At 41.7% G+C, this 26686-nt stretch overlaps 2 protein-coding genes across 4 annotated transcripts in view; one reads left to right on the top strand and one right to left on the bottom strand.

Moving 5' to 3' along the window:
• LOC138589309 (cyclin-dependent kinase 17-like) overlaps positions 1 to 19373 on the top strand; it is a 41250-nt gene extending 21877 nt beyond the window's left edge. For 2 of the 3 annotated variants that reach the window (XM_069659533.1, XM_069659534.1), the window contains exons 5-18: positions 3496 to 3621; positions 9959 to 10015; positions 10134 to 10248; positions 10428 to 10522; positions 10631 to 10693; positions 10919 to 11042; positions 12072 to 12192; positions 12783 to 12880; positions 12975 to 13080; positions 13217 to 13259; positions 13381 to 13471; positions 13551 to 13628; positions 15082 to 15197; positions 17176 to 19373. In XM_069659533.1, coding sequence (XP_069515634.1) covers positions 3496 to 3621; positions 9959 to 10015; positions 10134 to 10248; positions 10428 to 10522; positions 10631 to 10693; positions 10919 to 11042; positions 12072 to 12192; positions 12783 to 12880; positions 12975 to 13080; positions 13217 to 13259; positions 13381 to 13471; positions 13551 to 13628; positions 15082 to 15179 — 1215 coding nt within the window. In that variant the 3' untranslated portion in view covers positions 15180 to 15197; positions 17176 to 19373. The remainder of the gene's footprint in view (positions 1 to 3495; positions 3622 to 9958; positions 10016 to 10133; positions 10249 to 10427; positions 10523 to 10630; positions 10694 to 10918; positions 11043 to 12071; positions 12193 to 12782; positions 12881 to 12974; positions 13081 to 13216; positions 13260 to 13380; positions 13472 to 13550; positions 13629 to 15081; positions 15198 to 17175) is intronic. The other variant, XM_069659535.1, reaches the window with a different exon arrangement.
• Positions 19374 to 23090: 3717 nt separating this feature from the next.
• parapinopsina (parapinopsin a) lies at positions 23091 to 25432 on the bottom strand. Its single transcript, XM_069660604.1, has 5 exons — positions 25102 to 25432; positions 24121 to 24211; positions 23797 to 24034; positions 23480 to 23722; positions 23091 to 23380 (listed from the first exon to the last, which is right to left on the bottom strand). The coding sequence occupies exons 1-5, from the start codon at positions 25430 to 25432 to the stop codon at positions 23240 to 23242; spliced, it is 1044 nt and encodes a 347-aa protein (XP_069516705.1). The 3' UTR covers positions 23091 to 23239.
• Positions 25433 to 26686: the final 1254 nt, after the last annotated feature.

The following is a 26686-nucleotide window of genomic DNA, read 5'->3' as shown; positions in this document are numbered from 1 at the left end:
ATAATTAGGGTATATACTGTGATGGACTAGTGTGTATAAATGATGCGATTCAAAATGATATACGATACGATTCAATATGATTCGATACGATACGTTACACTACGTTACGTAACGCTACGTTGCGTTACGTTACGTTACATTACGTTACGTTACGTTACGTTACGTTACGTTACAATACGATACGATTCAATACGATTCAAAACAATTCGATACGATTCAATACAATATGATATGATTTGTATTTGATACGCTGTGGTACGATTTGATACAATTCAGTATGATACAATGCAATACAATATGATTTGGTATGTTTTGATACGATACGGTGCTATATCATACGATTCGGTATGATACGATACCGTAGCATACCATATACAATTTCAGACACAGATCTACGTTTTTCTTTTACAAACAGTAAGTGTCATGTCTTTTTGAGTTCACCTCTGCCATCTGGGGTGAAGCAAAGCAGCTATTAGTTGCCTTGTTTTGCCAAATCCTTGAGTATGTGCTTAATGTCTTGGCCAGAGTGTGTGCGTGTATAAGTGCTTCTGTTTGAAGGAGTTGCAGACTGATGAGTGCAGCAGTATTACGGGAAGTGCCTCTGGACACACAGGCTGCTGCCTCCGACTGCTGTGAACAGAAGAAGGGACTAAATTAGACCATTTTTTACCAGGGAAAGAGAGAGAGAGGGAGAGAGCGGGAGGGGGGACAGAGAAGGAGAGAAAAATGCTGGGGTGAGAGAGTAATTATGGAAGTCAGAATAATTACTGGTATGACAAAGAAAGAGGAGATCCACATGAACCGAGCTCAGGAGACGATAAGAAAGGAGAGGGTGAAGGAGAGATGGAGGACAAAATGACGGGGGATAGAAGAGAAAAACACTTCCTCGTACAGCCACCCCCCTACATTCACCCCTTCCCCCCATCTGCCTGTCCCCCCTCAGGAATCTGTCCTTTCCTCTCTCCTCTGCTCCTGCTTTCCCCCTCCTCCTCCTTGTCCTCCTCTTTTTTTCTCCTCCTCCTCCTATGAGCATGTGGATGCCACTCTACCACTGTGCCAGCCTTCGTGCTCTCTCTCTCTCTCTCTCTCTCTCTCTCTCTCTCTCTCTCTCTCTCTCTCTCTCCCTCTCTGTCTGTCAGAGTGTGTGCAGTCATGTGGCAGGTCAGAGGCATGCATCGTGGAAGTCGCATGTGTGTGAGTGTATAGAAAGACACGTTAAAGGAGGACAATGAGGGAGCTACTAGAGCTGTTCTGCATTGTGAGTACGGGGACACGTGTTTTTGTGTTTGTGTGGATGTGTTTTCTGTGCATGGGTCTTCCATCTGTCGGTGAATAAGAGGGTATTCTTGTCATTTTCTGTATTGTTGCCCTTTTAAAAAGGAATATGAATAGTTCATGTTGTTTAGGTCATCAGGAATCACTGGCTTAAGTAATTGCATGACATTTTTATGTGTATTAGTAGAAAAGTTTAAGTTATCTTGGAGAATTATGCAGTCCTATCGTTTTTAATGTTTATGTTGCTGCACTGCTTCCTCTATTGAATTTTGTTAAGATTCAGACATTCAGTGGAGCGTACACAAGTGCAAATAGCTCAAAGTCAGTAGGTCATCTTAGTGCATGTGTTAGTGGCTTATTTCCCCTAGCATGTGCTCGTGCAGTCTGCAGAGAATTTCGTGACGTTCTCAGTGTGTGTGAGTGTGTTTTAAGGGTGAATTTCAAGAAGTGTGTCACCGTCCTCGGGGTTATGACTTGTTTGTAATACTGCATGTTGTTATGTTAGCCAGCGAGCTCAGTTAAAACCATTAAAGGCGTAAAATCCCTCTCCCTTTCATCTTCAGGCACACACACGCACTTTCTACCCTCCCACTAACGCTCACATGTAAACACACATATCATTTCACACGCTGACAGCGAGGACACGTACCACGGGGGCTGTTGGGACAGGGGCCAGCCAGTCAGCGCTCGCTGCCATGGAAACAACGTGTGATTGGCACCTTGCCAGTGAACTTGTCCTACATGGATAGCATAAAGGAGCGATGCATTGTGGGAAAAGTAGCATCACGCTAATTGTGTTCAAGCAAGTGTCAGGAAGAGACGTTTTTTCCGGCTGATGTGGAGTGGGTTGGTTAGTCGTATTTACTTCACATGTACGATGTGGTTATATCTATTGATGACCAAAATGAACTATGTTTTTTAATGACAGAAAGGCTGGTTCCAGATGTGTTCCAGCAGAGTTTGTGGGCTTGAGAATATCCAACCCCTCTCTGAATGAATGTTCAATGCCTGAATGTCAGGAGCCAGTCCCAGCATGAAGTGGCCTTGGATTGGCCCTTTCATTCAGCCCTACTACACACTTTTCATTCACATTGTCATTCATCCGTCATTCAAAACAACAGCGGCCCCCATGGACCAAAAGTGTGTATTTTAGCTGCAGCCACTTGACAAAGTATTGAGTGAAGGACGGGGAAAACTTTTTTTCGTGTTGAAGTGGCACAGCAGTAGGACAAGTAACCAGAGCTTGAGTGTCGGTTTTGAAGCCAGATCCCGGTGATCAATCAAGACAAAATCACCAATAAACTGTCAAACAGCAAAGGACACAGGACAAAAATGTTTGGGGGGAGCTATCAGGCATTTTCAACCTCTGTCCTATCATGCTATTATGGGGAGCTGATGACATTATGATAGGAAAAAAATGCAATTTCGATCTGTGCCTTTGGAGGACGCTATCCGCTTCTCCAACGGGCCCTGGAAAACCTCCGCCAGACTACGTAAAACGCATCATCTGGCGGAGGCCAGGGAGCTCGCTAAACTACCCTTCCTCAATCTCGGACGCCCGCCTCCGATGTCATGTCTCGTTCAAAATCGTCAGGTTTGAAATGTAGACTGCAGACTGTTTTTTTAGACGATCCACCGGTATATTCTCGTATTTTGGATTCTGTACCGCTTTGACCCATCACCTGCAGCGAAACGGTAGTATTTCACTCCAGCGTCTCTCGCTGGGCCGTTCCTTTCAGAGGCAGAGGCGCAATGCAAGCTGGATGTTGTAGGAATGTAGAATGGATGAAACCACGAGCTGTTTGTACAACTTTCTCCACAGCTATGGCGCCAATTACAAATATTATTGCTTCTATGGATTACAGAGAACACCAGCTTTGACTGACAGCGGCTTTTTACAGGGGCCAATTGCTCCTTTAAGATGACGTATGGAATAACAGAGAGCAGAATGTTACTGCCAGTGAAGTTTATTTTACTTTTGTTAAATGCGTCATCTGATATTCAGGCATATTCATGGTATCACATTGAATGAAGATGCTTAAATGTGTATAAATATAAATGGGTGGTTGTTTAATGTGTATGGAAACTCATATATGGCACCATTTAGGGTACTACAGAAAACATTTATGGTCGATATCTTTTCATCATTTTATTTTTCTGTGATTTATTTTAAATTTAACCCCTCTTCCCCTCGAATCTCTTCCTCCCTCTCTGTTTCAGGACATCAACAAGCGTTTGTCTCTCCCGGCTGATATCAGGCTACCGGAGGGCTACTTGGAGAAGTTTGCCATGAACAGCCCGCCCTTTGACAAGCCCATGAGCCGCAGGCTACGACGCGCTTCATTGGTCAGTGCTCATTGTGTCTGTGTGTACATTTGCATGTGTGCGTGTGTGTGTGTGTGCAAAGCAGCAGAAGCGAGTTTACTTAGTTTAGTCAGCTGCTTGGTGATGTACGGCTGGGTGTGTGCTGCTCTTTCGATGCTGCATTGTTTTGAAACAAAAGTTATATGAACTTTACTTTTTATTGTGCACTACTCAAATGCTTGACTAAGACTATTATGTCCTTTGACACACTCACGTACTGGCAAGACATCAACATACCCTCATTTTAAACACACAGTAAGTTATGCTGCAGAGCTTACAATGGCTCAGTAGGGGGATGAATGATAAATTCATTCTGTATTATGTATCCAGGCCAAGAGCATTATGGGTATGAAACTGGGGGTGGGAGAGACAGGAGGGGGTTGCTATTGGATAGATAGAGAGGGGGATGATGGGTAGAAAAAGACATATATTCATGAATATGCAGCATGGTCCTTTATGTCTGTTTGTATTCCTGTTTTTTATTGTTTTGATTAGACTTTATTCAACATTACTTTTCTCTTCCGTTTCCCTTCATACACAAATAAATAAACTAAGAGTTTATAAAATGATTTCCAAAAACCTCTCTGTGCTATGGGAAAGCATTACGGATTGGCGCTCCATCAACCATTTTGCTGTAATTATTGAACAGGGCCGGAGCCCTGCCTTTGGCTCTCTGCTTGAAGCGATTTAATGACGCAGCTTTCCTGCAGGAGTCTAACTGAGATGAAAGGAAAGAATCTTTGAAGAGAGGTTTGCAGGGAAGAAGAGAGGTTTATGTTGTAAGGGAGGAAAGGCTTTAGAGACGTCTGTGTCTTTACAATGTAATGAGTGCCAGACATTTTCTGACCTGCCTTTGTCTTGTGTATCTTTAGGGTTGTTGTATTCATATGATGTAATAGACCAATCAATAATTCAGCAGCAGTGTCAGACTCATCTGCTGCAGCTCCCCTCCCGACAAGGATTACTCACCGGGACACCTTGGAGTGAGCCAGAAAGCAAGGAAGAGAGGGAAAGATGCAGAGAGGGATGACAAGAGAATTTTAAGGAAGCACAGGGAGACATGATTTAAAAAGTAGTAAGATGTTGAAAGCCAGGATAAGTACATGTCAAGAGGAATTTAGTGTTAAAAAGGACAAATAGCTACAGAGATTACATTTCAAACAAGACTGCACTGCAATCAACCATATTCACACAGCAGCTGTTTCTCTCTGATGTCATGTTCAAGGTGGGGAGCTCAAATGCCCTTTAATGTCGTACTGCTGTGTTCCAGGTTGTTAGGCGTATAGATTCAGGGTTTCTTACAATCAATTCAGATTCAATGAACAGTGATAATCTGAAGGAAAATCTGGTGCGATATAACAACATATTGCATAACCCATTAGCTACGGCCAAACACCAGCTAATGTTAGCATCCAGCCAACTACTGAATAATATTGCCCTTAGCTAGAAAGTCACTGAAAGCTAATATTATCGTTTGGTAGTTTTACACTACACAATAGTAAAGGCTTAAATTCCTAGCTAACATGATAGCTTGGAACAAATAACTAGTTAACGTACTTACTAGCTATCTTACCATGTTATCTAGGAAGTGCTTGAATGCTAGCAAAAGCTATTTACTCATGGTAGCTAATTGGCAACAAAATAAGTTGTTTTACTATGATTACAACTGTCAGGTACTCTATATTTACATGACTTACATCCCAGAATACAGTCATACAGCATTATCACAGCATTTGAGCCTCCCTGAGTGTGTTTTCAGAGGGAAATGTCTGCTGTGTGAATATGGCTAATTCTTTTTGAAGAAAGGTTTTATTTTATCTTTGCTACTTTTTAGTGTTAGCCTTGCATCGCCTAACCAATAACCAAATCTGAATCTGGATTGTCTCTGTTCATTTACAATTTATTTATTTTTTGTCCTTTTATGCCTTTATTATATTATTATAAGAGAGTACAGTAAATAGTGTTGAAAAGAGGGGAAGAAGAGTGGGGATGACATGCAGCAAGGGGCCGAGGGTGGGAGTCGAATCTGGGGTCGCAGCATCAAGGACTGTGGCCTCTATTTATATGGGACGCACAATTTCAAGGGGGCATTATAAACGGTAACAGACTAAAATTCCTTTGGATGCTACAACCAACTAAAGGCTAGGCTAGGCTAGATAGCTAGCCAATCTAGAAGCCAACACTTAGCATTTGTGCATTCAGTTTGTTTGATAGTAACGCTTTAGTGGTTCAGAATATTCTATCTTGGTTGTTTATGAAAAAACCTCGATAACTCTTTAAAGATATAATCTTGAATATTTCAGTTTTATTCTCTTTTGGCGGCACCTAATGGTGATAAATGGTAATTGTGGGAGTACACTTTCCAATTTAACGAGACGTCTATGGTTGGCTCCCTTTGTAACGGTTGTAACTCTTGATTTTCCTCGCTGACAGTGACTTTCTTTTTTAGACTGTTTGCTTGCTGCATAAGCATAGCTTTCATCAGTGGGCCATAGGCTCAATCACCATCGTTTGATAGATAGTGACTAAACAGACATTTATTTAAATGAAAATCTTCGAGATTATTACTTTACTCCACCTTAGAAAAGCGCTTTTGATTGTCTCGACCTGAACAGTTCGGATTGTTAGCTCAATGGGTGGGGGACCAAACATGTGCCAGAGCAAATCAAACACGAGCTTGCAGAGTCTTCAGGCTAAGTGTGATGCAATACTTGCAGAAAATTGTTTTTGAATGTGCAGCACACCTCTGCTTTCTGAGCCGCAGCCTCTGACTTAATTAGGTTGCCATTTACTGCGTATGCATTCCTCATAGATTTCAACCTCCGGTCAGTTTGAGCACCTGTAGACAGAACTGACAAGAAGTTTGATGGATCAAAAAACACAGACCAGGTTGAAGAATGCTAGCATGGCAAATGAAAGATAAAGATAAATTCTTAACCCCTCCGTCTCCGCAATTCTGAATGTAAAGTTTCACAATAGAACAAAGTATGCTTCTTTAGTCACACTGAATGAGCCTAATATGCTTCTGAGCACACTGGTAGCTTTAGTGTTATCAGCTTGTCATTTGTTACGGTAACATAGAACACGTGTCGGGTGTCCCGTAACAGATGCTCACATTTGAAACCGTGTATTATGATCTTTGAATCGCTTCCAATGTAATGTAAGTGAAGTTGGTTGCTATCAGCTTTCTTTCATGGCTGCTGTTGCCCATTGATGATCAATTATTCAGTGAAGTCCAATGAGATTCAGTGTTCCATGGTGCTGAGGCAAGAGATGTCATTTTATCTCAAACCGTTACCACTTTAGCGAGTTATGCAACTCTCACTTTTTGTGAACCCGTTCAACCCGGCAGTATCAGAATATTAAACTTTGCTACTGTAAAACTCTGCCGTGTTATTTCACACTATTATGCTATTGTTGTTTAATGATTTAACTTCTAATCTGAACTAAGCTCGAGTTTCGGTCCTCTTTTTGAGCCAAACTTTGTCTGTTCATTTGGGCGGGTTTACATGAACAGTGCAAGATGTTTATTGGTTGATTGATGAAGCCCTGAATAATGGCTACATCATGTTAATGAAAGGATTCTTGTTTCCTCCACCTCTCAATGCCTGGCACCTCTTTTCTAAGCGGCCATTTTCCCCCTCTAACTCAATATTCTCAATCTATCCTCCCCTCGTCTATCCATCAGGCCGTCTTACAAGTGGCACACCGAGAAACCCTGTAAAAAAATGAAAAGTGGTCAAGGTAATGGACTCTCTTCCCAAAACACATTAGAGCCCAGCTGCAGACATCTCTCTTCTCACATTTCTTCCTTCTGCTGTCAGTTCATCTATCAGGCCGAACACACACGCACATTTTGTTTGGTTTTGAGTTGCTTTAGTTTTGTCACTAAAACTTGGTCTGACCTAGTTCTGCTGAGTAAGCTCACTGGAGCGTTGGGAATGAAATGAACCCGTTGCCATCAAAAGCATACGCAGGCACACACACGCAGGAAAGGGACTGTAAGGTGCACAGACAGAGAGTGCAGTTGCATGCTGTACAAAAAGCAGCAGGCTGGAGGTAAAGAGCCAGGCCCTCCTTTGTTTTAGAGGCACTTCAACAAGGCCAGAGGCCACAGATGTTTTATTTCTGGGTCGATGTGGGGGGAGGTGGTCAAATGTATGTGTGTTTTTGATATGTTTTTGAATGCCTGTGTGTGTCACTGTGTGTGTGTGTGTGTGTTTTGCTCAGGAGACCCACTCCACTGCCAAAAGAGCACCAGAGCTCAGCAGCCGCTCCTGACAGCCCCTGTCACAAACACAGAGATGGGAGAAGTGTTTGTGTGTGTGTGTGTGTGTGTGTGTGTGTGTGTGTGTGTGTGTGTGTGTGTGTGTGCGTGTGTGTACAGGGTGAGTGTTTATATTTGAGCATAGGCTGTGTGTCTCATCACAAATGTTCTTTTGCCTTCGAGCCAACACAATCACATACATACAGTACATGAACCTTTAAATACTTAATAAAATAAAAACACATTTCAACAGTTTAAACAGATTTTTTTCCCTTTTTTTTATTCATGAAAAATTACCAGTTACAACCGAGGTAATTATTCTAAAACATAGATCTTATTTAATTATGCAAATTGCAAATTGTGCATACCGTTGCACACACACTTGTTTCGGCGTGTAAGTGTGTCATCTTGTGTCTGAGCTTGTTCTCATGTTGGCTTTTAGGCATGCCTTTAAAGAGATCACATGCTTCATCAGCTAACTTGGTCACCGGAGACCCTCCCCCTCGTACGCACACATACACGCGTGTAGCCGAGCGTTGGCCTGGCGTTCATATCAGCATCACGATGGGACGGGCCAAGATTGAGAGAGATGGTTTGCTTAGAGAGAAGAGCGCGGAAAAACATGGCTGAAGCAGAAACCTGATAGAAAGAGATGAAGAAAAACAAGTACAGGAAAATGACAGGGGGAGGGATAAACAGTGACAGCCTGTGGGTATCACAGCTTGACATAGCTACATCCATCTAAAATTCATGACACTGAACCCCGGGGGCCACATACATTATGCAGAAAAACCTTTATTAACTGAATTCAGAATTAATTCAGATTTTATATCACGCATGCACAGATTATGAAGTATGCCTGCTTGATACCATAGAGATGTTTAGAAGCAAATAAGGAATCCCCATTAAAGGGCCAGTTTGCTGATTTTCAACCTCAGTCCTATCATGCTATTATGGGGAGCTAATGCCATTATGGTAGGAAAAAAATGCAATTTCGCTCTGTGCCTTTGGAGGACGCTATCCTCCTCTCCAATGGGCCCTGGAAAACCTCCACCAGACTACGTAAAACGTGTCATCTGGCTGAGGCCAGGCAGCCCGCTAAACTACACTTCCTCATAGGACGCCCGCCTCCGATGTCCGCAGTCTTTAGTTGAAAAAAAAACATACCTTAAAATGTAATCATTTGTTTCCTGAGGTGCCTTGAAACGATGTCATGTCTCGTTCAAATTGTCAGGTTTGATATGTAGTTTTTTAAGTTTTTTTAGACGATCCAGCGGTATATTCTCGTCATATTTCAGATTCTGTACCGCTCTGAGCCATCGCCTGCAGCAAAAACTGTATTTCACTCCAGCGACTCTCGCTGGGCCGTTCCTTTCAGAGGGAGGGGCACAATGCACGCTGGGTGTTGTAGGAATGTACAATGGGCGAAACCACGAGCTGTTTGCACAACTTTCTCCACAGCTATGGCGCCAATTACAAATATTATTGCTTCTATCTTTTACATGGAGTGGCTTTTTCCAGGGGCGAACTGCTCCTTTAAGGTCTCTTTAGTATTAAAGAAAGGAGGCATTAAAGAAAAGATTAAGATTAAAAACACTTGGAACATGTAAAACTATCAAATAAGCAAAAAAAAATGGTACAACCAGCTCAGAGGGGAAGGAAAGTTTCACTCAATCCAATCAGACACAACACATTCACTCATGGCTGTTTACTATTCGCAGTGGTTGTGATAGTGAGCTGTCTCAGTGTAGCGTGGATGTTCAGTATTATACTGTAAGTGTCGGGGAAACTAAGCAAATGTTTAAGCTCAGGCACACAAACGCTGACACAGAAAATCCAGGCCTGGTGAATCAGACCCCTGCAGTTGTAGGTCAAATGTCAACAGCAACAAGGCTGCAATCTGAGCCAACAGCCCTGGCATGGAGGATTTGGCTCCAGAGATTAGCTTAAACATGTTTGAGCGGCCGAGCTCGACCCGCTGTAAACACTAACGGGCTCGGGGATAATGCACGGTGATAGCGCTCATAACTGTCTTCTTTCTGTCTTCTCTAGTCTGAAATCGGCTTTGGGAAACTTGAGACCTACATCAAACTGGACAAACTCGGAGAGGTGAGTTCATTAAATCAAATCAAATCAATCAAATCAGCAACACTGATCACAGACAAACTGCTCAAACAATCAGTTTGCTTTCTGTCATGATGCAATGATGGGCTTTCTGTCTCTGCAGGGGACCTATGCTACAGTGTTTAAGGGGCGAAGCAAGTTAACAGACAACTTAGTAGCTCTGAAAGAGATCCGGCTGGAGCACGAGGAGGGGGCGCCCTGCACAGCCATCCGAGAAGGTACCTAACTGCAGAATCATGTGTTTGTGTGTAGCATGTGTTTTGTTGTTGTGACATGCAGCAGTTGCTCATCCGTATTGCCTGGCAGCTCCCTGAGCTGTAAGTGAACTATGAGCTGTTTTAGTTCTCACACGTCGTCTGTGTTTGACTGACAGTCTCTGATATGTCTCCCTCTTTAGTGTCTCTACTGAAAGACTTGAAGCACGCCAATATTGTCACTCTCCATGACATTATCCACACTGACAAGTGCCTGACACTCGTGTTTGAGTATCTGGTGAGTGTCTGTACTGTGCGTGCGTGTATGTTTATTTTGCGGTGTGTTTTGACTGATCTAAATTCCTGCATTGCTTCTTTCTTTCTGTCTTTCTTTTGCTCCAATCAGGAAAAAGATCTGAAGCAGTACATGGACGACTGCGGGAGCATCATGAGCGTTCACAATGTCAAGGTACTGCAAAGTAACACATCTGTTCAGTACTGCAGAAATGTAATGCCACCTTATTTTATACCCATTAAAACTTAGATTAAAATGTTGTTAGCTTTGACTTCACTTTCTTCTTTCAACCCCAGATCATTTTGGCTGTAACATTAAATAACTAGGTTACTTATTACTGACATATATTAATTATGCATCAATAAGTCGCACTAATCTCCTCTCCTCTCTCCCCTCCAGATATTTCTTTTCCAGCTGTTACGAGGTCTGGCGTACTGCCACAGAAGGAAGGTCCTCCACAGAGACCTCAAACCCCAGAACCTGCTCATCAATGAAAAAGGAGAGCTCAAACTGGCTGACTTTGGTACGTCAGCATTTATAAAGCTCCATCATCACGAAACTTCTTGAATTAGTTTTACTTCTTAACACATGAAAAAATGTGTTGAAACAGCTCAATTTGACGTAATGGCAAACTGTCTTTCAATAATAACTGTAATTCTCATTCCAAAGCTGGAATGAAAAGAGGGATTAACACATGCGCCATACTGAACTAATTAAAAAAGCGTTGACACAATTCAGCTGCTTAACAGAGATAATAAAATCATTTTCTTCTGGGTTGCTTAGCATTTTTCTTGGAGCATAAGTTGCAGAAATAGCCCCTAGCTCGACCTCTTTTTCAGTACAATTTGCTTGTGATGTACAAAGAGTTTAATTATTATTAAATTATATATTGTAAGAAATGTATGATAAAACAGGACCAAGGTTTTCAGATCCTCGGTAGCAGCCCCTAGAGGCCATAGTGCTTCTCAGAGCATACAGGGTAGCATAAATTGAAGTGACTAACCATCCAACACTGCCCTCTGTAGGTGGTTATCGGAACATGACATACTGTTATACAAACTCTAGCTCAGTCTTTAGAAATTTCCACTGACATAAAGATAAATGTGCAGTTTGTTGTGAGTTTAAATTGAGTCAAAGTGCATAAAGTGCACCCATCTATCCATTATCGATATCGCTTATCCTGTTCAGGGTTGCAGGGGGCTTGAAGCCTATCCCAGCTGTCACTGGGCGAGAGGCAGGGTACACCCTGGACTGATCACCAGTCAATCACAGGGCTGACACACAGAGACAGGACAACCTTTTCACGCCCGCACTCACACCTACGGGCAATTTTAGAGTCACCAATGAACATCGCGAGCGTGTCTTTGGACTGTGGGAGGAAGGGAACCCACGCATGCACGAGGAGAACATGCAAACTCCGCACAGAAAGGCACACTTAGTCCAAAACGGGGTTCAAAGTAGGGACCTTCTAGCTGTGAGGCAACAGCGCTAATGCACCACCGAGCAACAAAATATTTACATTAATTAATGTCACTTTTGTGTTTGAATTAAGGTTTGGCACGAGCCAAGTCTGTTCCCACAAAGACCTACTCCAATGAAGTTGTGACATTATGGTACCGACCGCCTGACGTGCTTCTCGGCTCCACTGAGTACTCTACACCCATCGATATGTGGTGAGCAAACACACACAGTTTAGGGGAAAACATACACTACCGCCGTTCATCTGTCTCTTTTTGTAAGCCTTTTTTCTTACTTTTTCTAAAGCAATTCAAACTTTCCCCCTATTTTCTTTTCTGTTGTCACGTGTTGACAATATGCTATTAAGAGTTAAGATGCAAAGTTTAAATGTAGGAGGGTTTCAAATTGATGCTATTTGGTCAGACTGCTTTCTTTTGGGTGTCTTACAGTTAACTATATGTTGTGCACTTTGGCAGTGGAAATTGGAGTGATTAGACTCAGCCCATAGTGTTGGATAGTTACTGAACAATTATATTGACACATTTTGTAAGGATTTGAGCAACTAAGTTATTATAAAATATTGAGGAACCTATTAAAGAGCTTCCTTTTGTGTGGCACTTACAGTATTTGTCTTTGTGCACATGCATTTTAAGAGAACTACTACTTTGTGTGCAACAATGTCATATATTGAACCCACGAACATCAGCCGGTGTCCCAGTAAAATTCTAGCTAATGTAACATTGCCTTTTGTTACCAAAAATTCCTTGTTTTTTTCTCTTTCAATTGTTTCTTTCACATCTTACAGGGGTGTTGGCTGTATCTTTTATGAAATGATCACTGGCAGACCTCTCTTCCCTGGATCCACTGTGGAGGATGAGCTTCACCTCATATTCCGAATCCTTGGTGAGAGAACAATTGCAGTTTCTGGATGAGCATTTGCTTGTGCGTGTGTGTTTGTACACTCTACTTATGCCAACTGATTGTTTCTCTTCTGCAGGTACTCCTACAGAGGAGACTTGGCCTGGCATCACCACCGGTGAAGAGTTTAAGACGTACAATTTCCCCCGGTACAACGCGGAGCCCCTCGTCAACCACGCACCCAGGTGCGTTTACGTGTACAGAGTGGTGACTTTAGATTAAAGGAAAGGTTCACCGTTTTACTGTCTGAACTTTGAAACATGTTTTTCACTGCTGTAATCACTTTCCCTTCCTTTTTCTCTCTTCCTTTCTGTGACGCAGGATAGACAACGACGGTCACGACCTGCTCTCAATGCTTCTCCAGGTAACAAACATTTCTCATAATGATGCAAACTTTTTATTTATACGTGCTCCGGTACTAATGCATTAAATCAATTATTAATAATCCTGTCCTTATATCCCTCTTTGTTTCCATGTGTCTGTAGTTTGAAGCTAAGAAGCGGGTATCAGCTGAGGACGCTCTCAGACAATCATATTTCCGAAGCCTCGGGGAGGAGGTTCAAACACTGGCTGACAGTGAGTACATAAAGTCGGCCATGGCTGAACATGTACATGTATTTAACAAACACTGTCTGACTGTCTGTTTTCTTTTAAGCTTCATCCATCTTCTCCGTAAAAGGCATTCAGCTACAGAAAGATCCAGGGAAGAGATCCTCGGTCTACCCAGAGTCAGGTGAGTTCTCCATGAGAGGAAATAAGAGGGGTGGGGACGCAGAAAATGAGGGATTCTCAGTTGGAGTATGATAGAGAATAGGTCTTGCTCCCTGTCCTCTTCCTCCTCTTTGTCTTTTTCTCTCTGTCTAACTGTTGGCTTTATGTTGTCTCTCATGTCACTGTGTGGTCTACGTGTCACACACAGTCTAATGCCAGGTTTGTGCTTTGACTACATACAGATCCCAAACCCTCCCAAAACAACAGAACAACAACATAACGGATCTCTTACAAACAAGAACGCTTTTGAAGTCCAAGTACGGATGAAGGCCTTTATTAGTTACTGCCGTGCTGTGCTGTGCCAGTCTCGGTCTTACTACCACTTCGAGCGCTAACATGCGCTAACAAACATATTTGTTTGGTACAAATATTCATATCCCCTCCAGAATATATTGTGACCTCATTGTCAAACTCTTCACTCTTCATTTAGCTAACATAGTCAGAAAATTACATGCTAAACTTCAGCATGTTAGCGTGGTCATAAGGAGTATCATCCCATGCTAGCACTACTATTTAGCTCAAAGCCTCATACAGGGGCTAGCGTGGTCGTAGAGTCATGTTTTACTAACAAATGGTTGGACATTTGTTTTTGAAGTAAAAACATTTTGCCATGATAATATTAGCATTTAGCTCAAATAATTGTACAGCTGCTAGCGTGGATGTAGACTCTTGTTTTATCAACAAATGGTTGGACATTGGTTTATGAGCTTAAAACAACATTTTCCCATGCTAGCATTAGCATTTAGCTCAAAGCCTTATACAGCTGCTAACGTGGATGTAGACTCTTGTTTTATTAACAAATGGTTGGACATTCGTTTATGAACTGATAACAACATTTTGCCATGCACTGAGTGTAGAAAATGTGTTCTGGGGAAATAAATCTATCTTGCTAACAATTCAGGACATATATACAGTAGTAGACAGTATAAGCTTTAGAAACATACTTTAACCAGCCACATTTAACACTAGATGTTGTCATAAGAATGTAAAAAATGTACATATAAATTCAACAATTGGATGTTGAAAGATGGGAATACTCACTAATATTAGCCAAATTAAGGACACCCGACCATTGAGCTAGCACCCAGGTTGTAAGTTTGCCCTTGTCAGAAACACTAAACATTAACCGTGCAGACCTGATGTGCCTCTGTGACATTTGCTTAGATTTACGTCAGTGTTTCTGTCTCTATCACAGTCTCTGTCTCTGTCTCCTTTCTTCCTGCTTCCGCTGCCTCTCTGTCACCTTCTGACAAACTGTCCCCTCTCTTTCTTGGTACCCACGCTCTCTTTCTCTCGCAATGTTCATCTTTTCCTTAATCCTTTCTATCTCCTTTGTGTGCCCTACTCCCAACTCCTCCGCAACACCTCAATATTCCCAATCTTCCCACCCCCTTTTCTCACCTAACCCAAAAAAGCCCATAAGCTAGGCTCCGCACCCTCGCAGTACTTCCAGAGAGAAGCAGCCAATCCCAGGGCTCAGAGTCACAATCTGTCCTCCACTTCCACTGGCTGAGTGGCCCCTACCCTTCTGGTAAATACGGTCTCTTTCATTCTGTCTGTCTTCTAGCCTGTCTCCCTCTGTTGTTTCTGTATGGCTGTCACTTAGCCTCTTGTTTTCTGTCCATATGATGCAACTCCACTTTATGTACGCCTCTCCTGGTTGCTTAATTAGACTAAATGTTTGCACATTTCACTTCTCTCCTTGTATTCCTTGAAACAACACATTGTTAACTGTAACCTTTCACCCTTCTACTGTTTTTCTTTGTCTCTTTTTCGTTGTTAGTTCCTCTCCCTCTTCCCCTTTCTTTCTCCTGCCGGGCATCATCTCAGCTTTCACTTACCTAATCCTCTTATCCTCAGAGTGAGCCACACCCAGTGTTTATTTCAGAGATCAAAGGGGCAACAATGCTGTGCATTCATAAAGAGAAGAATGTGATCAGAGAACAGAGATGGAGTCATTTGATTCTTTTCATTTGCAGCCCTGTTTCGCTTTCTGCAACGAGAGATGTAGCCTTTTTGTAAGTGAGGGTTTGATGTGGAGTGTGTTTAGTGGGTTGACATTTTTATCAGCATGGATGTGTGTGTTCTTTTACTGCCTTGTGATACAGTTATTATATTCAGCAACATGAGATAACGCATAGAATTATAGGTTATAGAGCTATATGATTCAGACGCTGATTGCACCACCGCTGCACTAAATGGCCAAAGGTATCTGTCCACATACTTTTGTGGACTTTGCATGTTCTCCCCGTGCATGCGTGGGTTCTCTCCGGGTACTCCGGCTCCCTCCCACAGTCCAAAGACATAAGGTTAATTTGTGACTCTAAATTGCCCGTCATTTTGAATGTGAGTATGAAAGGTTGTCTGTCTCTCTGTGTCAGCCCTGTGATTGACTGGTGATCAGTCCAGGGTGTACCCCGCCAGCTGGGAAAGGCTCCAACCCCCTCGCGACTCCTGAACAGGATAAGCGGAATAGATAGTGGATGGATGGATGGATGGGTAGTCGATGGCTTTAAGACAAGAGAAGAATGAAAGAAAAACATCTAAATGAGGGGCATTACATTAATCTTAAATGCATGTAAAATACAAACAATATCATTGCTGACTTTACTGCTGCTGTTTGCAAACAATAACAGAATACAATAAAGATTAAAGATTTGCTTAAGCTAAAATAGTTTTCATCTGGACCAATGAATGTTTTTGCACAATCACTGTAAAATGCATCCTCCATAATTAATCAGTATATTTAAGCCAATAAGAATGTTATAACTACCTTTGATTTCAAAGTGAAAATTCTACTTTTATCTTTCAGCAGGATCCATTTTGCATTTTTAAGCAGTTTGATAAATATGAGCGATGACCTCAAAACTATAAATAACTTCTTGGATGAACAGGAGCACCTACTGTGAGCCCGACCTTATCACCTAACATCAGTGCCAGTCCTCACTAATGCTCTGATGGCTGATGGGAGCAAATCCCTGAAACCAGGATCCTAAATCCCAGAAGAGAGGCGGCCTTGAAAGAAGCTTATTTATTGCCTATTTTGGAGCAACATGTTTAACACCCACACACGTGTGTAGTGTTTGCATGTCTAAAGCTGTAAGAGTTAGTCAAGATTAATTATTAAAGTTTATTTCTAAGAAAAATGCCAAAAATGTGAAGGTCCAGGTGCTCATATGGGACAATTTCCGGCTCTATCTTGTCTTATATCGTACCCAGGTTCATATTTCAGAGTTTTGGACATCAATATGGAATTTTTAATTGGCATTTTTTAACTATTTTCTCATGTTTCCTCGTCCAAATTATTAATGAGTTAATTGAGGAATTGTTATATTTATAGATAAAAGTGTGTCCAGTGCTTTTGGCCATGTCGTGCATATTTTTATTTTGCTGGCATTGAGTGAAATTTGCAGGTGTGCGGTGGTTTGTGCGCCTTAAAAATCCAACATTTTATTTACATGTTCCTCTCTCTCTCGCTCTCTCTCTCTCTCTCTCTCTCTCTCTCTCAGCCCAGGGGAAGAGCAGGAGGCAGAGTGTGTTGTTTTAGTGCTGGCGGGGGCGCTGAGGTGAGGAGGACAGTGACACGGGGAGCTGTCCTGTCAGACATACATTCACTGATCCTGCCACACACACACAGAAGGAGCGACACACACCCTGCCACATTGAAGTAGAAAACACACACATACAGACACACACACACACACATAGAAACAAAAACACACAGAACTACGGCTGAAGAATTCATACTTAACCAAGAAGACTAAAGACTCAGTTCAACCACAAGACAGTAAAGAGAGAGACGTACGTGATGCTGGAAGAAAAGTGGGAGAGAAGCCGAGTCTCCTTGCTGCTACTACCGCCGCTGTCCAGAAGAGGGCAGCGTCTAGGATGCGAGCTGTTTTTGGACTTGCTGTATCAGTGAGCTGTGAGGAAGAAGGAGTGAAACGTGGACACGGTTTAAAGGCAAAGAAAGAGAGAGCAAATCTGTCACTTTCTTGTTTTTGGTTCAGACTTTTGCTGTACATAAAGAGACTGAGATGTAGAACTCTGCTTTGTCATAACACGCCTCAGCCTGAATCCAAACTCTGAATATTGCACCTCAACCCTAAACCCTCGCCTAACCTGTTGGCCCTTTACGACATAAACTTTAAAAACAACACACACAATCTCTCTCTCTCTCTCTCTCTTTCTTCCTCTTATTCTTCCTGTATCTCTCTTAAACACACACACATGAACACACACTGATGTTTCACTTGAAAAGTTTGTAGATCAATGGAGTTTACAGAGATAAACTTTAGCACCTTATTGTCCGGTAGAGGTCGGGGTGGCTGTCATTACTTTACCTCATCAGTCATTGGCGCAGAGAAGGATGTGAAGTACATACTTGATATAAACAAGAAGAAGAATCAAACTAAGACACCAAAAAAAAGGAAACATGAGGTCTAGACATAGGACACGTGTATTTACCTTCATTTATGGAATTGGACACTACAATTAAAGCAGTGGTAAACAATAATTACATTTGTCACCTGCTGTAGAAACATAACCCTGCAAGAAGCCTCATGAAGGACAACCTGCGAGGACAGAGAGGTAAAGAAAGTGTACAAACCCTCACCTGCTTATCTTAGACACCCACTTCCTCTTTTGCCTTGACTCAGACGTTGTCTTCATTTGTTGTGTGATGTACAGATGTTGAAATGTTCTCTTTTGCACCTGCTTTTACCTCTTTAGATCATGACTAGAACATCCAACAACCCCTCCCAACTCCACGTGCATTTATTTTTACTCTTTATTTTTTTTAATCTGTATATATATATGATCATCCTTTTTACTTGCCAGAAGCAATGATTAATTCCAGGATGCTGTTCTCAGTCTTTACTGTGTTCCCCGCTGGAACAGTTGGCGACTGGCTGGGGACGTGTTGCACATTCCTTGAGCTCAGGACTTATTGGTAGTGTCGTTTGTGAGGTACAGATGGTCTTGTGTGTCTCCCCCGGTAGAGCAAAGTGTGTCGAACATGGCTTGAGAAGCTGGTATGCGAAGAAGAAGAATCATTTCTCATCATCATCCTGTCAGTTGTCTGTGTCATTCATTCTCTGTTCACAGATTCTGCTGAAAGATGCAGAATCTGTCCGCGCAGGATCGGATTTTGGAATCAGAAGTTTTCTGGTTTTGTTTGTGGAGCATTTGTAGTCTAGCATTGACCAATCACGTATCAGCTGGTTTTGGTTGCATGCAGGCAAAACTGGGTGGAGGGCAAGAGGGGCAGGACACAATCAGCCGTACTGCCATCCTAGGCTCCAACTGGCGGACATGTGACGACGATTTAGCTTTTCATTAATCTCTATAAACAGATATCTGCGTGCAATTGCAGCTAGCAATCTGCTCTATCTCAATTCTATCCTCGCTTCTTAAGTTGCTCGTCGGACTGTAAACGGTGCAGCACACGGAAAAGGAAGTTGCACCTAAAGCCCCGAAAAGTTGGCCACCACTCCCAGGAGCTATATCGTTGTTCAGACGTTAGCCGATGGGCTCTGAGATTGATTCAGTGACTACCTTATCCGTGTCTTTACTTGCCATTTCTTCAAGCATGTTTCTGTATTGAACATAGTTGTTGTCAGTTGGTATGTGAAATAGCTGCTGCTGGAAAAAGGTTCAATTGTGCACGGGACAAGATCTTATTACATCACATTAACCTGCTATAGCTCCTCAATGAGTCTGGAGACTGTACCTTAAATAAGATGAAGACAACACAGATAGTTTGTTTGACAAATCTGAGTCCACTTTAAGCTGTAGAGTGCAGTTGTTACTGTAAAGACGCCTGTCTAACTGGGCGCTTATACAGCAGGACTTGAAGCGCTCAGACACTGTTGCTCCTGCTGTTATTGATCCAGGCTGCCAGATAAAACAGGACCAAAGTCCATCCTCCAAGCACCAGGTGTTCAAGCACACAACTGTTTCACACACCAATCATACCATGTTGACATGTACTGTTTCTATGAGATGGCCTGTTAGAGTTTCCTGTTCCTCAGGCGCTGACCTCGAGTCACTTCGGAAAGGGTGAAGTGATCCCTCGTCTTTGCCTGCCAGACGGACTACTTAATCTACCCAGAGTGTGACAGTACAGTATGTAGCATGTACATAGATGATCCCCCACTCTGTATATATAAAAGTGTACAGGTTTGATACAGCTATTCACACTCTGGCTTTTTTTTTTGTTTCTCTTCTTTAATGAAAGTCATAGCAATATTTCTGTAATCAATAAAAAGCCAAGGTAGTAGGATGGGTATGATTGCATCTGTGTTTATTTAGTGAGGGAGAAATGACTGTGAATGATCAAACTGTGAGACTTGACTAAACTGATGACAGGTTTTTTTTTTTGTTTTCTTGCTGTTTAACATGCTGGATCCAAAAGGCTGGAGTGAAGTGTTGTGGTGAAAAGGAGTGTGACACACTGATTAATTTTTATCAATGAAAGCCATAAAAGGTCATAAATGGGTGACTAAGGTCTGTTAGTGTGCAGGGGTTGTGTACCATGTTAGAGCACAGACCTTAGGAAGTAAAGGGGATGTGTACACCTGATAAAAAATAATAAAAAAAGATGTAATTATTTTTTTTTCTTGTCATAAATCCTTTTGAAATGTTGTTAGCTAGAGCAGTGGTTTTCAAAGTGGGGGCCGCCGGGGGGCGCTAGGGGGGCCTCAGAGAATTGGAGGGAAGATAAGAAAAAAAATGCAAAAAAAATATATATATTATTTTTTATTTTTTTATTTTATTTTTTCAATAACCATTTGTCCCGAACCGTTCAACACGTAAACTGCCGTAATCTCAGATTCGTCATAACGACGTCGTAATCTGTGTAGACCTGGCGGTTGTTATCAAGCTGCTCTGCTCCTCAAGCTTGCGTGTAGCTAGCTAGCGCAAAATGGACAGGTTTCTGACAACAAATAGACCGAAGGAGCAGACCAACAGCCCTGCCATGGAGGACTGCAAAAAAACCTAAGAACTCATGGCCAACTAAAATCCGAAAATATGAGGCAGCATACATTAAGTATGGCTTTACAGCAATACAGAAAAATGGCCATGTTTGCCCGAAATGTGTCCTCTGTCTGGAGACCCTCTTAAACGAGTGTTTAAAACCTTCACCGTCACTTGATGCAAAAACATCCGGCAGAGGCCGATAAAACAGGCAATCTGCTGCATTCACACAGCAAGCTACTGTGCCTGAGCGGGCCCTGAAGGCATCATTTTTAGCCTTATAATAATAATAATTATTGAATAGTGAATAAAAGTAAGAAAATACATTCTAAAATGTAATGTTTCTTTACATATTTTGTAGCATTGTCTGTGGGTTTTGGGGTCCCTGGCCAGAAGCTAATGCTGTTTGGGGGGTCTTGGCATGGAAAAGTTTCGGAAACCCTGAGCTAGAGGATAGAATACATCATCATCTACATACACATGCACATTGTTATTTGATTTCCTGATTTCTTTTGCTACTTACTTTGGGGTTAATATGTAAGGGATAATATATAGAGCAGGTTGTTATTGCAGAATGGAACCCCGGCAGGGTGAGCTGGAGGGGTCTTGTCTCACCCTGGAGAGGTTCCTCCGCGGTAACAACCTGCTCACTATACATTATCCCGCTTATTACACAGCTATTTACACACAAAATCGATAATTTGACAGAGATTATTGATTTTATAACAGAAATGAAAACGATTATACTTCCGTTTACTCTAGCCTTCCTAAAATTAGCAAACCTAGCTGTTTTAACTCACATAAAAATAAGCTAACCTAGCTGTTAGTACTCACATTAAAATGAGCTAAGCTAGCTATTTTTACTCACATTACAATAAGCTAACCTAGCTTTTATTACTCACATTTTAATGAGCTATGCTAGCTGTAATTACTCACCTTAAAATGAGCTAACCTAGCTGTTTTACTCACATTAAAATGAGCTAACCTAGCTGTTTATACTGACATTAAAATGAGCTAACCTAGCTGATATTACTCACATTAAAATGAGCTAACCTAGCTGTTTATACTGACATTAAAATGAGCTAACCTAGCTGTTTATACTCACATTAAAACGAGCGAACCTAGCTGATATTACTCACATTAAAATGAGCTAACCTAGCTGTTTATACTCACATTAAAATGAGCGAACCTAGCTGGTATTACTCACATTAAAATGAGCTAAGCTAGCTGTAATTACTCACCTTAAAATGAGCTAAGCTAGCTGTTTTTACTCACATTAAAATGAGCGAACCTAGCTGATATTACTCACATTAAAATGAGCTAAGCTAGCTATTTTTACTCACATTAAAATAAGCTAACCTAGCTTTTATTACTCACATTTAAATGAGCTAAGCTAGCTGTAATTACTCACCTTAAAATGAGCTAACCTAGCTGTTTTTACTCACATTAAAATGAGCTAACCTAGTTGTTATTACTCACATTAAAATGAGCTAACCTAGCTGTTTATACTCACATTAAAATGAGCGAACCTAGCTGATATTACTCACATTAAAATGAGCTAACCTAGCAACCTAGAAACATTTCCACTGATGGTGAAGTAAGACAAGGTGAACAGGACCGCAGAAATCAGTGCAGCACCTGATTGAGGTTTTCTGTCTCGTCACTGTCACAGTTTTCTTTCCCATTCACCGTCTTTAAACAGTGCTGTATCCCGTACTGTATTCCGTTTAATGTTCAATTCCTGTGCCGCCTTCAGTTTTTGCATCTTTTAACCTTTATTGCTTTCTCTCAGCTGTTTTCGTATCTCTTCTTTTTTCCCTCTATAAATAAGCCGACGTCAAATTTACCGCACTCCTTTCGGTGGATTGATATGATTTCACTTAACTCTCTGGATTGTGTGATTAGATCTGTACCCCTAGCAACGGTCTGTTCTTAGAAACGGTTTGTCATCGAGAAAAAATTGACCTGGGACTGCTGTGATTAACCAGTCGGAAATCAAGTATCTAACACAGCCATGTATTAAAAACAAATACAGAACAAATGTTTACCTGCACTAAAATACATTTGTAATTAAATTAAAGCTAGGTTTCAGAAAATTACGTATCGCCGATTAGAGATTTCAAAGGGCTCTAATAACTCAGTAAGTGTGTGTGCGTGTTTTTTGTTATAGCTTACTCTATGTTTTTTGTAAGCCTCTTAACTAAAGTAATCCCGCCACTGACTAAAAGATCTAATGAAAGGACAATTATCATGCTGATATTATACGAAGGTTTTAAATAACATTAATAAACAGAACACATTTTTGTATGTATATCATTACTTTTAACGAACAATGTATGTTGTTTTTATAACTTTGAATCCTTAAACCCGGTAAATCTGACACAACTCCAACACTCACACTGACAGTAAAATGAATACAGTAACACATAATCAACAATATAAATGTAACAGAATAAGACAAACATGCTGTAGTACAACACAGAATTGTAACATAAAATTCACATTCAGCCTTCTTCCTTGTTAGTCCGCATCAGTCTCTCCTCTTGGCTGTGTCCACAAAGCTTTGATATCAATCCTTCCTTGCAGTCCAGTCTTTTATTCTTTTAAAGATTCCTTAGGTGAGACTCTTTGGCTCTTGTTGACCGAAGCGACCGTGGTCTCACCCTCAGATATTTGTGGATCTGAGGCCCACGGGTTCCATCCACACAGGACAGTGGGGATGGCATATCCACGAAACTGAAGGCACAAACACACACAAAACAGGATCGATATGTTAGAATAGAAGAGTGTGATTTCTTTTATATGCTCTCATGTGTGTGCATGATGGAGGATTACCTGTCTGTTCATGAAAATATAAATGATGGGGTTGTAAACAGTGCTGCTTTTGGCCAGGTAAACAGGTATGGTAGCGATAACAGGGTCAATATATAGACTGGAGTCCAGGATGACAGCGAGGGCCATGGCAGCGTATGGCAGCCAAGTCACCAGGAAGGCTAACACCATCACTACTACCATACGTGCCACCTGCGTCTCCACACGGTTTGTGCTGCCGGCCTCAGAAACCTGCAGCTTTGTCACCTAGAAAACCCAAATACAAGACTCATTCTTCAGTGTCCTCGGCTAACAATATGCCCAACATCTAAGTTGCTCACCTGGCGGAGGGTCCACAGGAGTCGAGAGTAGGACACCATGATGATGGAGAATGGAATAACAAAGCACAGGAAGAAGTATATGACGATGTAGGACATATTCCCCACATCCCGGCTGTACCAGTTAGGGGCGCAGGAGGTACGGACCCCCTCAAGCTCATAACTTCCCCAACCGAACAGAGGCGGCGTGTTCCACACGAACGACCACACCCAGGACAGGGCCACTCCTGCGACCGCATGTCTGAGGACAGCACAGAGGGCGAGTCACATGACGGAGGAGGAGACAAGTTTGTGCTCTTTGTGTGATCTCAATGGTCAGTACTGCACCTGGTCTGGAAGAGGACAGCACCCATGGGGTAACACACCACCAGGTAGCGCTCAACAGAAATGACTCCTATTGTACACAGACTTGCTATACCTAACGGGAAAGAAGGGATGTGTAAAGAGGGTATTATTTTAGTGGACCACATTTGAGCTTTACACCAATTATCAACATGCACATTTAGATGTGGAAAGTAACTGAGTATGTTTTATTTAGTGTTCATTTGTCTTCTCATTAAGATTTTACAGTAATCCTAACCTATGATTAGGTTGCACATTGAAGGTATAAATACATCAAAGCAGCTGTTGCTCAGTGGTTAAGTCGGTCATCTCTCAGTCGGAAGGTTGGGGGTTTGATCCCTGACTGGTACGGTTACAAGTGGAAGTGTCCTTGGGCAAGACACTGAACCCCAAATTGCTCCTGAGGGCAAAGCCCTCGAGTATGAACGTGCATAGATCCTGACTGGCATCATACCCTTTGCCATCAATGTGTCACATGTGGTGTAAAAGTGCTTCGAGTGGTCCGAAAACTAGAGAAGCACAGTCCATTTACCATTTTGTTTAAGCACAAATTGCCAAAGATTTGTTAGTTTCTGACCTTTTTGCTTGTGACACCTAACAAAAAAAGCAATGCACTTTGCTGAATTTTAGATTTAAGTTGTGAGCAATTCAACCAAAGTAAGATTTACTCTCTGAACTGCTTCTGTGGCGTCTTTTTCAATCCCCACATGGGATAAACTCTCAAATATGTATACTTTAAAAAGCTCAAAATAATTTATATCTATTTATCGGAGCCTGATAAATAGAGTGCATGTGCATATTACACATATTTCTTGCACATGAGTAGGAATTTTATTTCTTTACTAAGGGAATATTTTTACATTGCCATGTTGCTTCTTCCACCACTGTGCAATTCAAAGTTATAAGCAACATTTTAAACATGCGAACTCTTCTTTTGAACAAAAAACATTGACGTATGTGACTTACCAAAAAAGGCCACAGCAAAGCCCTCTAACACGCAGCCCACACGTCCCAGGCTGAAGTAGCCCATGGCATTGGTCACTGTGCTGGGGACGCCTCCAAACACAGCGCAGCCCAGGTCACATATGGCCAGGTTCACCAGTGCATAGCTGAGCGGCTGTCTGAGCTGCCTGTGTCTCACTGTCACCACGATGACCAGCACGTTGAGGATGATCCCGGCCCCCGAGAACACACCCATGATGACGGCCAGTATTGTGAAGCCAGTCCGAGACAGCAGCTCTGCGTCGACTGAGCTGTGAGGCGATGAGGAGTTGCCATGTGGGAGAAAGTGCTCCATTTTGCTCAATGTGGAGTAGGTGAGTGCTGTGACTGCGTTCTGGTATGAAAATATAGTCTCACCAGTCCATCTATGAGCTGTAAACAAATCCAATAAATAAAAGAAAAAGAAATAAATGCAGGAGCTTCAATCAGTATGTAATCCAATTATATGGACAACCAATGAAGTCTTCCTCTACAGGTGCTCCATGTTTGCTGCTCTGGTGCAGCTTAAACCGAGAGAAAGGAAGAAGGGAACCCTCTTAATAAGCCCGCTAAGAGGAGGAGAGGGGCTGTAAACCATGACATTTAATTCATGAAAACCAAATCCGTAGATCCGGATTGTGAGGACAATAATTCTGCCTAATATCCTGTAAGACTGCACTTTCCATGATTGCTGGGTTTACAGCTGCTCCTGAGTAATGAGGCAGGGATTCAGTAACACAATATGGTTTTTAGGATCAGACTCAAATGAATGTCTGTGGGTTAAAAGCATAGAGGGAGCATTAGAGGGTGTTGATATCAAACATTTATGTATGAATGAAGAGGCCTAACATCTAACTTGGATGAGCACTGCTTCAGGATTAGCTAACATATGTCTGCCGCAAAAAAGGTCACAAAACAGACATCCTCGGTAGTCTACAAATACCACACATCAGACATTTTCTGTCCCAAGTCATCAGTGATTATTAGAAAAGACAAAATCTACATTAATAAATATAAATATTCTTCAAATTGCTGTTATACATCTTTCTTTTACTGAGTCTGTGGAGCAAAGCTGATTATAAACAAAGTGGAAAAGCTTACATTTTTGCATGGACACTTATTCCTGTCTTTTTCTCTTTTATTTTTTACTGTATAAATTGAGAAAAACAATATTCCCACTACTGAAAATGTCCCCCTTTATACAAGTTTGAAAATAATAAGGCCTTATCAATGTTCAAAAGATTACTGACTAACGCTTTGTAGATCAGATCTGAAGTTTATCCACTTGGAAACATGTCTTTTTAGCTATTTGATTCATTGGCAATACCCCCTGATGATGATATTACTTGTATAATATATGCATGCTCGTTGGCAGATTAGTAAATCCGAAACCAACAATGTCAACATTTATAACTGCATATTTACCAAATAACCTCAAGAATATACATGATCCGGAGGGATCTTTCACAACCTGGCAACCCAAACGTTTTTCTGTTGAATTAATAATAGATTTTGAAGAAGATGAAGAAAAGAAATACAGAAGTTACCTCATGTGATCTTTTGTTCCAGT

Source organism: Semicossyphus pulcher, unplaced genomic scaffold (genome assembly GCF_022749685.1).
Source record: "Semicossyphus pulcher isolate SPU_LCO1_2020_fin unplaced genomic scaffold, fSemPul1.0.p SCAF_13, whole genome shotgun sequence".
Taxonomy (NCBI): Eukaryota; Metazoa; Chordata; class Actinopteri; order Labriformes; family Labridae; genus Semicossyphus; species Semicossyphus pulcher.
Note: the sequence above shows the minus strand (reverse complement) of the source record. Positions and strands in the feature narration are given on the sequence as shown.